A 14,286-nucleotide genomic window follows, 5' to 3' on the forward strand; every position below is an offset into this window, starting at 1 on the left:
TGTGAGATGTTCCCTTTCAAAGGGGCCATCCTTGAAGAACACTTGGTTAGTTTGGAGAAGTCTGTTCTGCCCTCTGAAATAGTGCTTTCTGATCCATCCCATGGATCCCACATTCGGCTTGAGCTTTAGTACAGAAATTCTTCTCTTTGGGCTGTATTAGTCAGGGTTCTCTAGAGAAACAGAACCAATAGGAGGTATAACAAAATTTATTATAAGGAATTGGCTCAGGCAATTATGGAAGCTGAGAAATCCCAAGATCTTCCATCTGTAAGCTGGAGACCCATGACAGCAGGTGGTGTAAATACCAGTCCAAGTTTAAAGGCCTGGAAAGCAGGAGTATGGATAGTAGAAGTACCAGTCTGAGGGCAGAGAAGACTGATGTCTCAGCTCAACGGATGGGCAGAGACAACCAGTAACATCTACTAGCTCTCACAGAAAATGAAATTTTCTGAGCCTGGGACTAGCTTGGGCCCCCACCATGAGTTCTTAAAAAAATTTTTTTAAAGCATGTATTCATTTTTGAGAGAGGCAGAGTGTGAGTGGGGAGGGGCAGAGAGAGAAAGAGGGTGGGGGGGAGACACAGGATCTGAAGCAGGCTCCAGGTTCCGAGCTGTCGGCACAGAGCCTGAGGCGGGGTTCAAACTCACTAGCCGTAAGATCATGACCTGAGCTGAAGTCGGACGCTTAACCAACTGAGCCACCTGGGCGCACCCCCCTGCACCACAATTTCTTGACTTTTGTGGAGTCAGCGGTGAGGGGTGGAGAAGGAACAACAGAAAAAATAAGAGGTTGGAGTCAGTTGGTCCTAAAGAACCAGCTGAAATCACTTATTAGTTGTCTGTCCTTGGCAAAATAACTAATTTTTCTGAGCCTTGGCTTTTTAACTGCAAAATGGGGATAATTATGCCTACTCCAAATAATTAGAGTGAAGGTATTACCTGGCTTGCTGCCTGACACGTAGGGGGTGCTCAGTAAATAGTACTTGTTTTACTCACATTTGTAGAGTTAAGTAGAGGATATTGTTCTGCATAAGAAGAAGGAAGCTGTGTTTGGAGTGAGCTGTTATGTGCCTTAATTTAGGGAGCTGTAAACTTTCCACCCAGATTATTTTTAGAGGTCATCCCAAGGTCCTCCTCCTGAGTTCTTACCTGTCTCCCCAGCCTACCTTCCATTCTCTGAACTCTGCCCTCTTGCCACCAGCTGTAGTCACATCTGATAAGAAGGCAGGGGCCCAACCCTGACTGAATGAGGATATTGTTGCAAAGACTGGGGAACCTCGAGCAGTCAGCCCTGCCCTGAGAAACAACGGAGAATTTGTGATTGGCCTTCAGCCTGTCCAGCTGTGTGTTTGAGGTGAGAGCCTAGGTTTCTGGGATTCCTAGAGCAATAGGAAAACTATTACAACATGCTAGACAGATACCCTGCTTTTCTGGAGCTGAGGTTAGCTTGTTCCCTTCAAAACCAAGAGACCCATAATTATGGATCTTTCTCAGAACTGGACTCCAAGTTGGTACCAGGTTCAAAGGAGGAAGTAGACTGATCCATGCCCTTGAAAGAATCGCTGTCAGGTAGGAGAGCAAAGTGACACACGTGTCTAATGCAAGCCAGTTTGAAGGAGTCACAGCTCAGCGGATGCAGAGACAAGGCAGATACTAACTCTGTGTGTGTGTGTGTGAGAGAGAGACAGAGACAGAGACAGAGAGAGAGAGAAACCAGATGATGGGTGAGATTTAAAGAAGATAGGGAGGAGGAAGGCAGGCTGAGCAAAGGGGGGTGGGGGGTGGGGAAGCAGCGTCAAGTTTTGGGAACCACTCGACCTAGGTAAGGAGACTGATGCCGTGCTAGGCATTCCCCCCCTTCCAACAAATTGTTGAGTGCCTAACGGGCCAGAAGCTGTTCTTTCCGGTCAACTGGGAAACAACGGTGAAGATTCAGATTAAGCCTTTCCGGAGGGTAGACTTGACTGGCTGGTGGCTCTAGAGGGCCGGGGCTTTTGTGGCCGGAAGCTGCGCGGTTCCGACAGCCCCTTAGGTCCCCAGGCACACGTGGGTCTGTCCCCAGATCTTCGGTCCCGCTGCGCGCGCCGCCTGAGCCTCCCCACAGCCCCGCCTGGCTTCGAGCCCGCCCCTAGCCCGACCCACACGTGGGTTCCCGCACGTCCGCCCGGCTACCCCCCTGACGTCAGCCTCCCGGTTCCATTTAAGGCCCCTCCCGCGCCCAGCTCCGAGTACGGGAGCCGCTGCCGCCAAGTCCGGACCCAACACCGCGCGCCGCCGACGCCCGCCTGCTCGACGTGCACTCCCGGTACGGTCGGGCCCCGAGCGCACTGCGCGGGAGGGTCAGGAGAGCGAGCTGCCTCTGGCTCGCTAGTTCGGCGCTGTCCCCGAAGGGGTCTCTGCTCCCGGGGAGTCGGGGGGAGGCAGGATCCGCACGTGGACTCGGAGGTCACCGCACTCTGCTTTTGCTCTAAGTGGGCACGATGGCCTGTGGTCCGGCTGGGGAACCGAGGTGGCCGCAGCTATCCTGTGGCTGAAAGCCCAGGTGGATGCAGAAAGACAAGGAAATGACAGATCTAAAGGGTGGGGCATACCTCCGGGTTTAAAATAGGCAAACAACGCAGAACTGGAGGTCGGGTTTCCAGAGCCCACCCAGCCTAAAAACCCTCAGCAGTCGCGGGTGAGGGATAGAGGGAGGGGGTCGAAAACCGCGGAGCGCTGCTTGGGTCGCTTTTTAACCCTGGGACTCTTCAAGAGGTGGACTCCATGGGGCGGCTACTGCCTGCGGATTATAGGGCGCTCTTTGCGCAAATTACACTTATTAAGCAGCTGCTGATGTATCGGGTGCTACGCAAGGCACGGTGCATGCAAAGATGAAGCAGGAAGAGTCTCAGCCCTCCTGCCGATGGTCTTTTGAGAGCAGGCTATCTGGTACCGTACCCTCGTCTTGAGAAATGGGGGAACCTAAAGCTGGGAGAGGGTTAGGGCATCTCTGAGGTCACAGAGTGGGTGGCAGAGTTGGGGGAGTAGACCCACTTTCTGCAGTGCTCGTCCCTCACCCGTGCCCCCACGTTGAAGGGAGCGCTGGATCCCAGGGTTTAGATTCTGGTGAGGCCAGGTCTAGAAATAGCAGTGATTTACACGGAGAGATCTGATTCCACCTTAGTGACTCTGGGCTGCCTGCCTGGAAGTCCTCTCGGATATTTTTGCCCTTTGGGGTGGTGTCAAGACCAGACGTGGTGCTTCAGGATGCAACCTGTGATAATCTTTCCAGTGAATGCAGTGCAGGGTTGGATTAGCAGGGCGAAGGCCCCCTCCCCGACACTGGGAATGGAGGATTCCACCAAGTATCTATTAACTTTAGGGCTCCAGGCCTCTGCAGCTATTTTTGCACTTCCTGTACTGACAAAATTTCCTCATATCGGGCCTCACGCCTTTGCAACATGGATCACGGCAGAAACCACACGAGGCGCCTCCCTCCCTGTTGGTTAACAGCTCCTTGGGTCTAGTATTCCGATTTAAAGTCTGGCTCTGCCCGCGGCCAGGGAGGCTGCCAGCTGGGGCACTAGTTAAGTCTAAAGTCCACCTCGGGGCTCTCTGCCTCGTGGCTCTCTCCCTTGTACCCTAAGAGCAGGACAGTTCCCAATTATTTCCGCTCTTGGGCGGGGCTTTCCAGACTGGCGCCTCTGCGCCAGCACCCAGCTCTCGAAAGCCGCGGTCTGTAGGCTCTACTCTTGTCCCCGCCCAGCGCTCGAAATGAGCATGCGCGCAAGTGTCGCGCCGGGCTGGGTGGGGGAGGGGCGGAAAACCCGAGGGTTCCCTGCCAACAGAGCTGTTGGTCTGATCTCCGCCCCATCTTCTGGGGCTGGAGGAAGGAGTGAGTGCGCATGAGCAGAGGGTTTTTTATTGTTGTTGTTTTTAACAGCCTACGGCGTCCCGGTGGTTCCAAGAGGCATTTACGGGAACCTTCCGCACATTTCTCTCCACATTTTTTGAGGGTTTGCAGGACTGGTGATTGGAGTACATTTGGGGAGGCAGTCACAGCGATTTTGTGTGAGGAAAGGCAGCCCCGCTTGGGGCTAATAAATCAAGATGAGTGAGTCCTCAGGAAGTTATACTTACACCCAAACGTCAATATTATTTTTCCACGCCAAGGTGAGATCCTTTACACCAAGATCCTAGCCAGACCAGACCCTGGCTTTAGGCCTTTCAGTATCCCTTTGGCCATCTTTAGGTTTGTTCCTTCCCTCTTTTTAATGGCAAGTATCCCAAAAGGAAGTAAAATAAGCTCTTTTAGAACAGCTTTTGGTTAATGAGCGTTAATTTAAAGAGGATGCAGTGACAGTGTGTGTTTCCCCCCTATAGATTCCTTTTGCTTCTAAGTCCAATATGGCAACTGTCAAGGATCAACTGATTCAGAATCTTCTTAAGGAAGACCATACCCCCCAGAATAAGATTACAGTTGTTGGGGTTGGTGCTGTTGGCATGGCTTGTGCCATCAGTATCTTAATGAAGGTAAGTGAAAGCCCATCACTCTGAAAGCCAAGGATACCTTGACCCCAACGATCTCCCCACACCTCCAAGAATTGCATTATTACATTGTATATACAAATATTTAGGTTCATGCATTCATTTGAAGAACTTTATGTGGAACAAACTTTAGTAATGCTATACCGAAAGGGTATCTGTACTAAAAACATTAAAAGTTATAAGGCTGGTGACACAGTTCCTTAAATTCACTGTGCTGTATTAACATGCATGAATTGCCTACAAATGAAAACATAGTCTATATCTTTAAGTTAAACATGCCTTTATTTTAAAGTAATTTTTGAATTGAAAATGATACACACATTTGGTAAAATTAAAATCACATGAGAGTGCCTGGGTGGCCCAATTGGTTGGGAGTTCCACTCTTGATCTCTGCTCAGGTTATGATCATGTGGTTGGTGAGTTCGAGCCCCACGTCAGGCAGGCTCTGCATTGATGGCATGGAGCCTGCTTGGGATTCTGTTTCTCTTTCTCTCTGCCCCTCACCTGCTTGTGCGCTCACTCTGTCTCTCTCTCAAACTAAAAAAAAAATTTAATTACACAATGTGGGGAATCTTAAGTCTTTCTCCCACAAAAATCCCCAGTGCCCCTCACCTTGAATAATAATTTTGGTACCAGTTATGGAGTTAAAATTTAGATAGCAAAAGATAATTTGAGAATGAATAAAGAATATCTTTTATAGTAGTTGAGCCTGGTTTATATAAAAAAAGAAATTGAGGCAGCTTACAATGTTAAAATATTTTAAGTTTAGATTTGGAGTTACTAATAAGGGAGTGTAATGATGAATTCTGGGTTTTGAACAGGAAAGGATTGAAATAAGGAACTGAAGGCAGAATGAGCTATGCAGAGGTTGTGTAACAACATACGCTGCTTTTTATGTGTTCTTAGGAGGGGCCACATAGTATAAAGGTTTCCCCCACTATCCGAAAGGAGAACATTCCTATGAAACCTTTCTGAAGCCTGGTGTGAAGCAAAGAAGCAATTACCATTAATTAATGTGGAAAAGTTTTGAACATTCCCAGGCCCAAAAAATAACCTTAGGATTTTCTGATACCTTAGGACACATCTTGCTAATGCATGCACAAAATAGAGATAAGGTACAGATGCTCACAAAGTTCAAAGCTATGGCAGCTTGATGCTGAGATGCTGAGTAAAGTTCCTGAGGAACTTGGTTCATCAGGTGGAAGGAACCAAGGTGGTAACTAGGATATGTGCTGCCTCTGTAAGGGCTCACTGCAAAACAAAAAACAAACACTGAATGCTGTTTTTTGTTTTTTGTGTTTTTTTGCCTTATTTCCTAAAGGCAGAAATCCTCTTTGGATTTATTTCAGTTAGGGAAAACAGGTACTAATGTTAGGTCTTTTATAAAAGGGAAGTGGCATAATGCAAACTTCTGACAATCAGGGGATACCTGGACCAATTTTTACAGCCTTCCACTGGATCAGGAATTGATGCCATTTGTTTTTTCCACACCTATGCCCTCTAACTCAGGTGTGTATAAGATTATTATATTACAGATGACTTGGGGGGGTAGATCTGTTGCTCAGCTAGTATAACTTACTTGGTTATAACAGTTCACACCCCATGTGTATTAAATCTGTTGCTGGTGCTCCTGATCTGAGATGCACCTATAAACATTTACAGATTCAACTGAAAGGATATTTTTCACCAATATTATTTTGCAAATGCACAAATCTGTCTTCTTGGAACACTTAGTGTTGGTTAATATATGGAAAACGTATAAAGGAATGATCCAGAATATCACTTTTTAATTTCCAAGTCTTAATACTGGTCAACATCACTTATGTAATGATTAATGGCCTAAAATTAATGTGTAAAATTGAGTGAGAGACTAAACAGAGCAGTCTTATGTAATTGGATGTTATTCCAACCATTGCCATCTAGTGTTCTGCTACCACACAGTTGAATGGTGGAGTGCTTGCAGGAGTTGCTCTAGTGAAGGGGCGCCTGGGTGGCTCAGTCAGTTAAGCATCCAACTTCAGCTCACGTCATCTCACGGTTTGTGAGTTCGAGTCCCGTGTCAGGCTCTGTGCTGACAGCTCAGAGCCTGGAGCCTGCTTTGGATTCTGTGTTCCCTTCTCTCTCTGCCCCTTCCCAACTTGCGTTCCGTGTCTCAAAAAATAAATAAATGTAAAGAAAATAAAGTAAAAAAAAAAGTTGCTCTCGTGAAGAGAGAGGATCGGTACTTTTTCCTATGCATGGGTCATCTGTGAGTCACTTTTTAAAGTTTATTTATTTATCTTGAGAGAGAAAGAGAGCATACACACATGCTAGTGGAGGGGGTGGGGGGAGCAGAGAGAATCTCAGGAACTGTGAGATCATGACCTGAGCCACAATCAAGAGTTGGATGCTGGACTGACTGAGCCACCCAGTCACCCCCGTGAGTCTGTTTTTAAATGGGGGCCTGCCTCTACTTTGAGGTATGTCCTGATACTAATAAAGTGGCAGAGCTCTCCTATGCTAGAAACATAGAAATTTTGCATCCCTTTCTAAAATTTGGAAGCAGCTCTTTTCTATTTGACTAAAAATTTTGTATCTTTTAGGACTTGGCAGATGAACTTGCTCTTGTTGATGTCATGGAAGACAAATTGAAGGGAGAGATGATGGATCTCCAGCATGGCAGCCTATTCCTAAGAACACCAAAAATTGTCTCTGGCAAAGGTTGATTTCAACAAGTTTATATTGTGATCTATGCTAGATTTGATTTTTTTTATCAGGCTTGAAATCCTTTTCCAAAGATTTATTTTTCGTATAGGAGCAAAGAGCCTTTGAGCCATTTTGCATTGGCAACCTGTTTATACCAAAGTTTCAATTTCTAGTAATGGAAACACAATAGTCTATAATGTGGAAAGCATCTGAATTAGAATGTAATTAGTAATGCTTCTCGGGTCCATATTTAACCACATTGCTTCAAATATTTAAATTTAATATACTTTCTTCCCCTACTTCCTTTCAGACGCTAAGACAAGGTTGAGAATAAGGTAAATGAGCCGGTTCAGACTTTTCACACTTACGAGCCCTAGTCAGGAAACCTGGCATGTGTACAAATAGTGTTTCTTTTGACACCTGAAAATCACTGACCACTTATCTATGGGCTGGGTTAATCATCCTGTGCCATAGGGTATCTAGAAGCAAGATCTTGATAAGTGTAAAGTTGCCTTTGCTTAAAAAAAAAAAAAGGCGCCTATCTCTGTGCTGATATGATCACAGTAAAGTAATTAAGTAGAAATAGGGGTATGGAAGAGTCTGAGCATTGAGCTCAGGTGGCAAAAAATTGGGGGATAATGTCTCATTTGGTTCTTTCCAGCTCCTCCCAACTGTGGTTATATAAAGTCACAGTCTAAACCAGAATACAAGGAAGGCGTTGATGTACTCTTCCTCCATGTTAGGTGGCCACAGTGAAAAAACCAAAAGCTAAAGGAGTCATGGGTTGGGGGGAGGGGTGGCATTAGTGTCATTTATCTGTATTTACCTATGCGTGAAAGGAACTAAGGGAGGTAACAAAACACTAATAAAATTGCCCATAAAAACAAATGTATGGAAGAGATTAAGGCCTTAATCTGGTTTTTGTTTCCCCTTTGTCTAGACTATAATGTGACTGCAAACTCCAAGCTGGTTATTATCACAGCTGGGGCACGTCAGCAAGAGGGAGAGAGCCGTCTTAATTTGGTCCAGCGTAATGTGAACATCTTTAAGTTCATCATTCCTAATGTTGTAAAATACAGCCCAAACTGCAAGTTGCTTGTTGTTTCCAATCCAGGTGAGACCTTTAATTGCACAAATAGATGAGCTTGAGTAACACTGATGGCATATGTCATATTCTGTATATACGTATTTATTTCTCGTATTTTTCATTTTCCTGTTGTGAATGGATGTGGTAAAATAGTTAAATTTAACATATTGAAGGGGTACAGTGCCCCTCAATGTAGTTAGAACTTAAAAATTAGTTATTTTCCCTAGAAGATCTTAGATAAAGGAAAAGGGTATGAATAAGGTGTTCTTGATGCACAATTTATTTTCATTATACTACACTTCTTGAATACTTAATGAATTTGCTATATTATACATACAGGTTTAAAAATATTGACAAAAATACTGATTGGTTATGATCAATATCAAGATTCCTACAGAGCCATGTATCTTGAGTAGCCAAACATCATCTAATGATTTACCTAGTATTTTTGCCTAAATGTTTTCTTCATAGTGGATATCTTGACCTATGTGGCTTGGAAGATAAGTGGCTTTCCCAAAAACCGTGTTATTGGAAGTGGTTGCAATCTGGATTCAGCCCGGTTCCGTTACCTAATGGGGGAAAGGCTGGGAGTTCACGCATTAAGCTGTCATGGGTGGGTCCTTGGAGAGCATGGAGACTCCAGTGGTAAGCATAACTTATTTTCAATTTTTGTTTTCAAAAAGATTGTGTAAGATATTGATAGAAGTTTTATTATTAAATCAGAGCTGAAATTAGATATCCATTCATTAGAGTAGAATGATTTCTAAAAATCTATTATTCAGATTTTAGCTATTTTATGTGACCTCTTATGGCATGGGGGATGGGGAATGAAATTTCTTTTACTTAAGATGATAATTCTTAGGATGACCTCAGTCATTTACTATCACAACTGTCTATATGAGACTTGAACTGTGAGACTGTGAAAAGGTTAACCAATCCAAATGGAGTGCATGGAAAAATTCTGTCACAGTTGAATTCAGTTACTTATACCAAGAAAATTCCGCTTACGATCTCATACTATCTTTATATTTCAAATAGGATTAAACATCCCAATCGGTTAGGAAAACAGGTCAGAATATGGTGAAAATTCTTAGTTTCACATAATCTAATCAATGAAAATCTAAGAGTAAGGGCATTGGTAGTCTTTACCATCTACCAAAAGCAGGTAATCCTCCTCAGATAAGAAATGAGGATTAGAAAAATGGGTCAAAAGAACTAGTCTTGTTACCAAAACCCAAGTTTGGTGGCTTGTCACTCAAGAGCAGAGTTTTGACTGGAAAAAGAATATGAGCTTTATTCAGGAGGCGGGCCACGTGGGGAGAAGGCAGACTCTTGTCCAAAAGTCAACTCCAAAGTTTCTGCCAGGCCCAGAGATTTTTGAAGGTGTCTAATCAGTTAAGGGAATGCAGTGGTCTGTGACATTTCTTGATTACATGCAGATTTGGTGATGCCAGTTACAGAGTTACCTCGGTGCTTGGAGTTTGTGCAAGGTCTTAGTTCCTTGGTGCCTGGGGCTGGGGGTGCGGGGTTGTGCAAGAAGGTCTGGTTCCTTGGTACCCAGGGGTTGTGCAAGAGTACTCTGTTCTTTCTACAAAGGAGGGCAAGGTCTACAGATGTACAAAAGGAGGTTAGTAAAGTCATTTGTATGACCTTAAAAAAGAAAAACATTTTGTTGAAAGATTGCTGGGCTAATCAGAAAGGTGAGGTGACCTCAAACAGACTTGCTGGCCTCTGTGGCCTGGGAAAGTTCTGGTCTTTTATTCTCCGAGGCCAGTGGTCTGCAAATCTTAAAGAAAGTAAATTAGTTCTGTTAAAGATCAAGGGTCTTAAGTCAGCAAGCAAGGAGTGAGTTAACTTGAAGCAAGGCTGGCTGGAGTGCTATTATGGTCTGCTGGATGATGTATGGAAATAAATGTATTCTGTGCTATTTCTTGTAGTGCCTGTATGGAGTGGAGTAAACGTTGCTGGTGTCTCCCTGAAGAATCTGCACCCTGACTTAGGCACTGATGCAGATAAGGAAAAGTGGAAAGAGGTTCACAAACAGGTGGTTGACAGGTAATAGATTCCATAGTTTGGCAATGTAGAAGATTAAAATTTATTATTTTTATTTTAGAGTTGGAAGTTTAATAGCATTTGAGTACTTCTTGTTAGAAAACTTTTTTCTAGGGATGTCTGACTGGTTTAGTCGGGTAGAGCATGTGACTTTTTTTTTTTTTTAATGTTTATTTTTGAGAGAGAGAAACTGAGTGTGAGTGGGGGAGGGGCAGCGAGAGAGGGAGATACAGAATCTGAAGCAGGCTCCAGGCTCTGAGCTGTCAGCACAGAACCTGACATGGGGCTCAAACCCAGAAACCGTGAGATCATGACCTGAGCCGAAGTTGGATGCTTAATCAACTGAGCCACTCAGGCGCCCCAAGAATTTGTTATTATTTTAAAAGTTTTAGTGAAGTAGTCTTTACACCCCATGTGGGGCTTGAACTCACGACCCCAAAATCTAGAGTCACACGCTCCACTGACTGAGCCAGCCAGGTGCCCCAGGAATAAGAATTTTTTTTTTAACATTTATTTATTTTTGAGAGAGAGTGAGCAAGCACAAGTGGGGGACGGGCAGAGAGAGGGAGACAGAGATCCAAAGCAGGCTCAGCGTGGTGAGCACAGAGCCCGATGCGGGACTCAGACCCACAAACCATGAGATTAAGACCTGAGCCGAAATTAAGAGTCAGCCACTTAACTGACTGAGACACCCAGGCACCCCACCCCAGGAATAAGAACTTTTAAATCCAATTTCCTGTTATGGGCTTTATGAATAGAGACATTTGTTTATTCAAATGATTATAAAGTTTCCAGGAACGTCTAGATTTGTAATGGTACTAAAATGTAAATATTAACTCTTAGAAATTGTTGAAACAAGGAAGCTTTCATGCTTGGTGGCATTTTTACTTATTATAAACCATGTGGTCATGTGTGGATCTCAGGTATATAGAATTGAATAATGAATCGTGATTGGTTTAGGCGGGGCCCTCTTTGTATTCGCTTAATTAAATAAAACCTAAGAAACGTTGACAGTAGCTGTCAACTAAGTGTAGTGTTTGTTGGAATTAGAATTATTAGTATGTTGGTACTTGGAAATGAGTGAGTTCTGAGCTCCTTCTCCCACTCACCCTTCCACCCATCCCTTACTTGACATAATCTTGAGTCAAGCATACCATACATAATCTTGGATTTATATTCCAAAATTCAGTATTACATTGTAAGAATCATTTATTTTGTTGCATGTAGATACAGTTATTTTTGGCCATTATGTAACATTCCACTGTGTTGAATATTTCACTGTATGTACCACAGTTTATCCATTCCCCTGTTGGAGAATACTGGGCTTGTTGCCAGGCTTTTGCTATTACTAACCATACTGTTGTGAACATCCCTGTTCATAATATCCTGGTATACATGGCAATCATTACTCAGGTATATAATGCAACTTTGTGCCATTGTTTGCTGTAAAGCCTGTGTTCAGTGAAAGCGTTGTTGTTCTTTGTTTCTCTTACCCTACTTTTTCCTACCTTCCCTGCCCTTCTGTACCCTACAGTGCCTATGAGGTGATCAAACTGAAAGGCTACACTTCCTGGGCCATTGGACTGTCTGTGGCAGATTTGGCAGAAAGCATAATGAAGAATCTTAGGCGGGTGCATCCAATTTCCACCATGATTAAGGTAGGTCTGTGTAGTGATACATTGTATTTAAATGCCATTATTTTCTGGTTTTTAAAAAAGAGTCTTCTATGAAAGCAGATTAGTCATCAGTCCTTGATTTAAGTGAAATAAATTAATGCACTAACAACTTTCCTTTTTTGGAGAGACATGGTTGCACTTTAGGAATAATGTCTACTAGTACTATGTTCACCACATCGATACTTGGTAACTTACTAATAATAAATTGGGGTAGGTGCACGACCATGAACGAAAAATTTTTTCTTTGAAGAAAAAAAGAAGTCCTACTCAAGTTAGAGTTACCAAGATGTTATCCATAAAAATGTGACAGTACTATGGATAACAGCAATAGTTTAGAGTTTCTTTTACAACAGGAATCTTGCCAGTATTTTGATGATTTGCACTGTTCATCACATCCTAACTGAAAATGTGGAAAGAAATTTCTACTTACCAAGTTGTATTAAATAAGCATACATGTTTGTAGAGCATGGAAGTCTTGGGAGACCCCAAAATGCATAGACAAAACATAAAATATCTTTCATTTTGTCTTCAGGGTCTCTATGGAATAAAAGATGATGTCTTCCTTAGTGTTCCTTGCATCTTGGGACAGAATGGAATCTCAGACGTTGTGAAGGTGACCCTGACTCCTGAGGAAGAGGCCCGTTTGAAGAAGAGTGCAGATACACTCTGGGGGATCCAAAAAGAGCTGCAGTTTTAACGTTTTCTAATGTTGTACCACTTCACTGTCTAGACTACAACAGGATTTTTAGTTGGAGGTTGTGTATATTGTCCTTATTATCTGATCTCTTATTCAGGTAATAATATTAAAAATGGCCTAGGAAAAACATCAGTTTCCTAAGTTACAAATAGGAATGGTTCACAAAACCTTGCGGCTACATCCTGATGCTGGACGGTACCCATCTTGCGTCATCCTAAGTTGGTTAACTTAAAATAGTTCCACCACCTCAGAGACACCACTGCCAATGTGGCATATGCTGCAGTTGCTATTCAAACCAGACGTGTATTTACTGTGTGTTGTATTACTTCTGGTTCCTTCACCCAACATGCCTAGACCAACCTTTTTTTTTTTTTTCTCCAGCCAATCACCTCCTGGGATCCAATGTATAAATTCAGTATTGCATGTATTGTGCATAACTGTTCTAAAGGATCTTATTTTGTGTCCTATATAAGTCAGAACATAGTGTACATTGCCATATAATGTAAAAAGAAAGATCTACATATAAACAATGCAACCAACTATCTAAGTGTCATACCAACCAACTAAAATATCAAATAAACTTTGAACAGTGACTTCTCTCTTACTATATTAAGATAAATAAAGCTGCGACTTACTCATTACATTATTGGGACCCATTAGGGTATTCATGGGCAACACTACAGTGGTATTTTTAAGGTGTGTTGTTTACTAATGATCAGACTTTAACATGATTTAATATAATTAATAGATGACTAGATTGAGTAGGTTGTTTTGGTACCATTTCCATTATATTCAATCCTTTTACTATGCTAAGCCACAAGATATTAAGAGATAACTTGATAATAGGGCTAATCATAACTGGTACCCTACAAGTCATGTAGATGGCATTCTACACCTGAATGTAAAAATATCACTTACTAACAACATAGGCAATGGTACTTTGTCACTATAGGGAGACACAGATTTTTAAGAACTTTTGCTCTCTGGAGGCCAGTAACTTGATGGTACTTAACAGTTTTAAACCAAATAGTCTTGGTGGTTTGTCCACTCAAAAACTTTTAGATTTTCCTCAAAACAGATCTACAACTATGATCCTTATTCAGGCCCAAATACTTCCAGAGGTTAACTAGAACAACTTTATTGTCATCACTTCTCCAGGATCTTTCACTAAAGTTTCCTTCCTGAAAGCTAGTGAAGAGAAAGAATTATGCTTTTTTTTTCAGTGTGTCAAATGTAAAAGGAAAAGAATGAACTATGTAGTCTTAACAAGTACTATAATACGATTTGCTTTTTACACAGGCTTTAAAAAAAATAGACAAGCTACAATTTACACATCATAAAATTTACATTAAAAAAAATTTTTTTTAATGTTTATTTCTGAGAGCCAGAGCATGAGCAGGGGAGGGACAGAGAGAGCGGGAGACGCAGAATCCGAAGCAGGCTCCAGGGTCTGAGCTGTCAGCACAGAGCCTGACACGGGGCTCTAACTAATGAACTATGAGATTGTGACCTGAGCCAAAGTCGGACACACAATTGACTGAGGCACCCAGGCGCCCCTAAAAT

General features: G+C 42.9%; 1 protein-coding gene across 1 annotated transcript; it reads left to right on the plus strand.

Moving 5' to 3' along the window:
• Window positions 1–2,199: 2,199 nt before the first annotated feature.
• On the plus strand, window positions 2,200–12,850 carry LDHA (lactate dehydrogenase A). The gene is made up of 8 exons (XM_047070900.1): window positions 2,200–2,304; window positions 4,362–4,511; window positions 7,109–7,226; window positions 8,152–8,325; window positions 8,770–8,943; window positions 10,236–10,353; window positions 11,885–12,008; window positions 12,559–12,850. Exons 2-8 carry the CDS (start codon window positions 4,386–4,388, stop codon window positions 12,721–12,723), a joined length of 999 nt encoding a protein of 332 aa, XP_046926856.1. The 5' UTR covers window positions 2,200–2,304; window positions 4,362–4,385; the 3' UTR covers window positions 12,724–12,850.
• Window positions 12,851–14,286: the final 1,436 nt, after the last annotated feature.

The sequence above is a fragment of the Lynx rufus genome, unplaced genomic scaffold, assembly GCF_022079265.1.
Source record: "Lynx rufus isolate CCGP_SWC_20201006 ecotype Redwood Valley unplaced genomic scaffold, mLynRuf1.p SCAF_9, whole genome shotgun sequence".
In the NCBI taxonomy this organism is placed as follows: domain Eukaryota; kingdom Metazoa; phylum Chordata; class Mammalia; order Carnivora; family Felidae; genus Lynx; species Lynx rufus.

Excerpts from the sequence above, each read along its gene's own strand:
- LDHA (XM_047070900.1), top strand. The coding sequence starts at position 4,386 with ATGGCAACTGTCAAGGATCAACTGATTCAGAATCTTCTTAAGGAAGAC. Across the intron at positions 8,944-10,235 it reads AGAGCATGGAGACTCCAGTG|TGCCTGTATGGAGTGGAGTA; the intron begins GTAAGCATAACT and ends TATTTCTTGTAG. Across the intron at positions 12,009-12,558 it reads CAATTTCCACCATGATTAAG|GGTCTCTATGGAATAAAAGA; the intron begins GTAGGTCTGTGT and ends TTTTGTCTTCAG.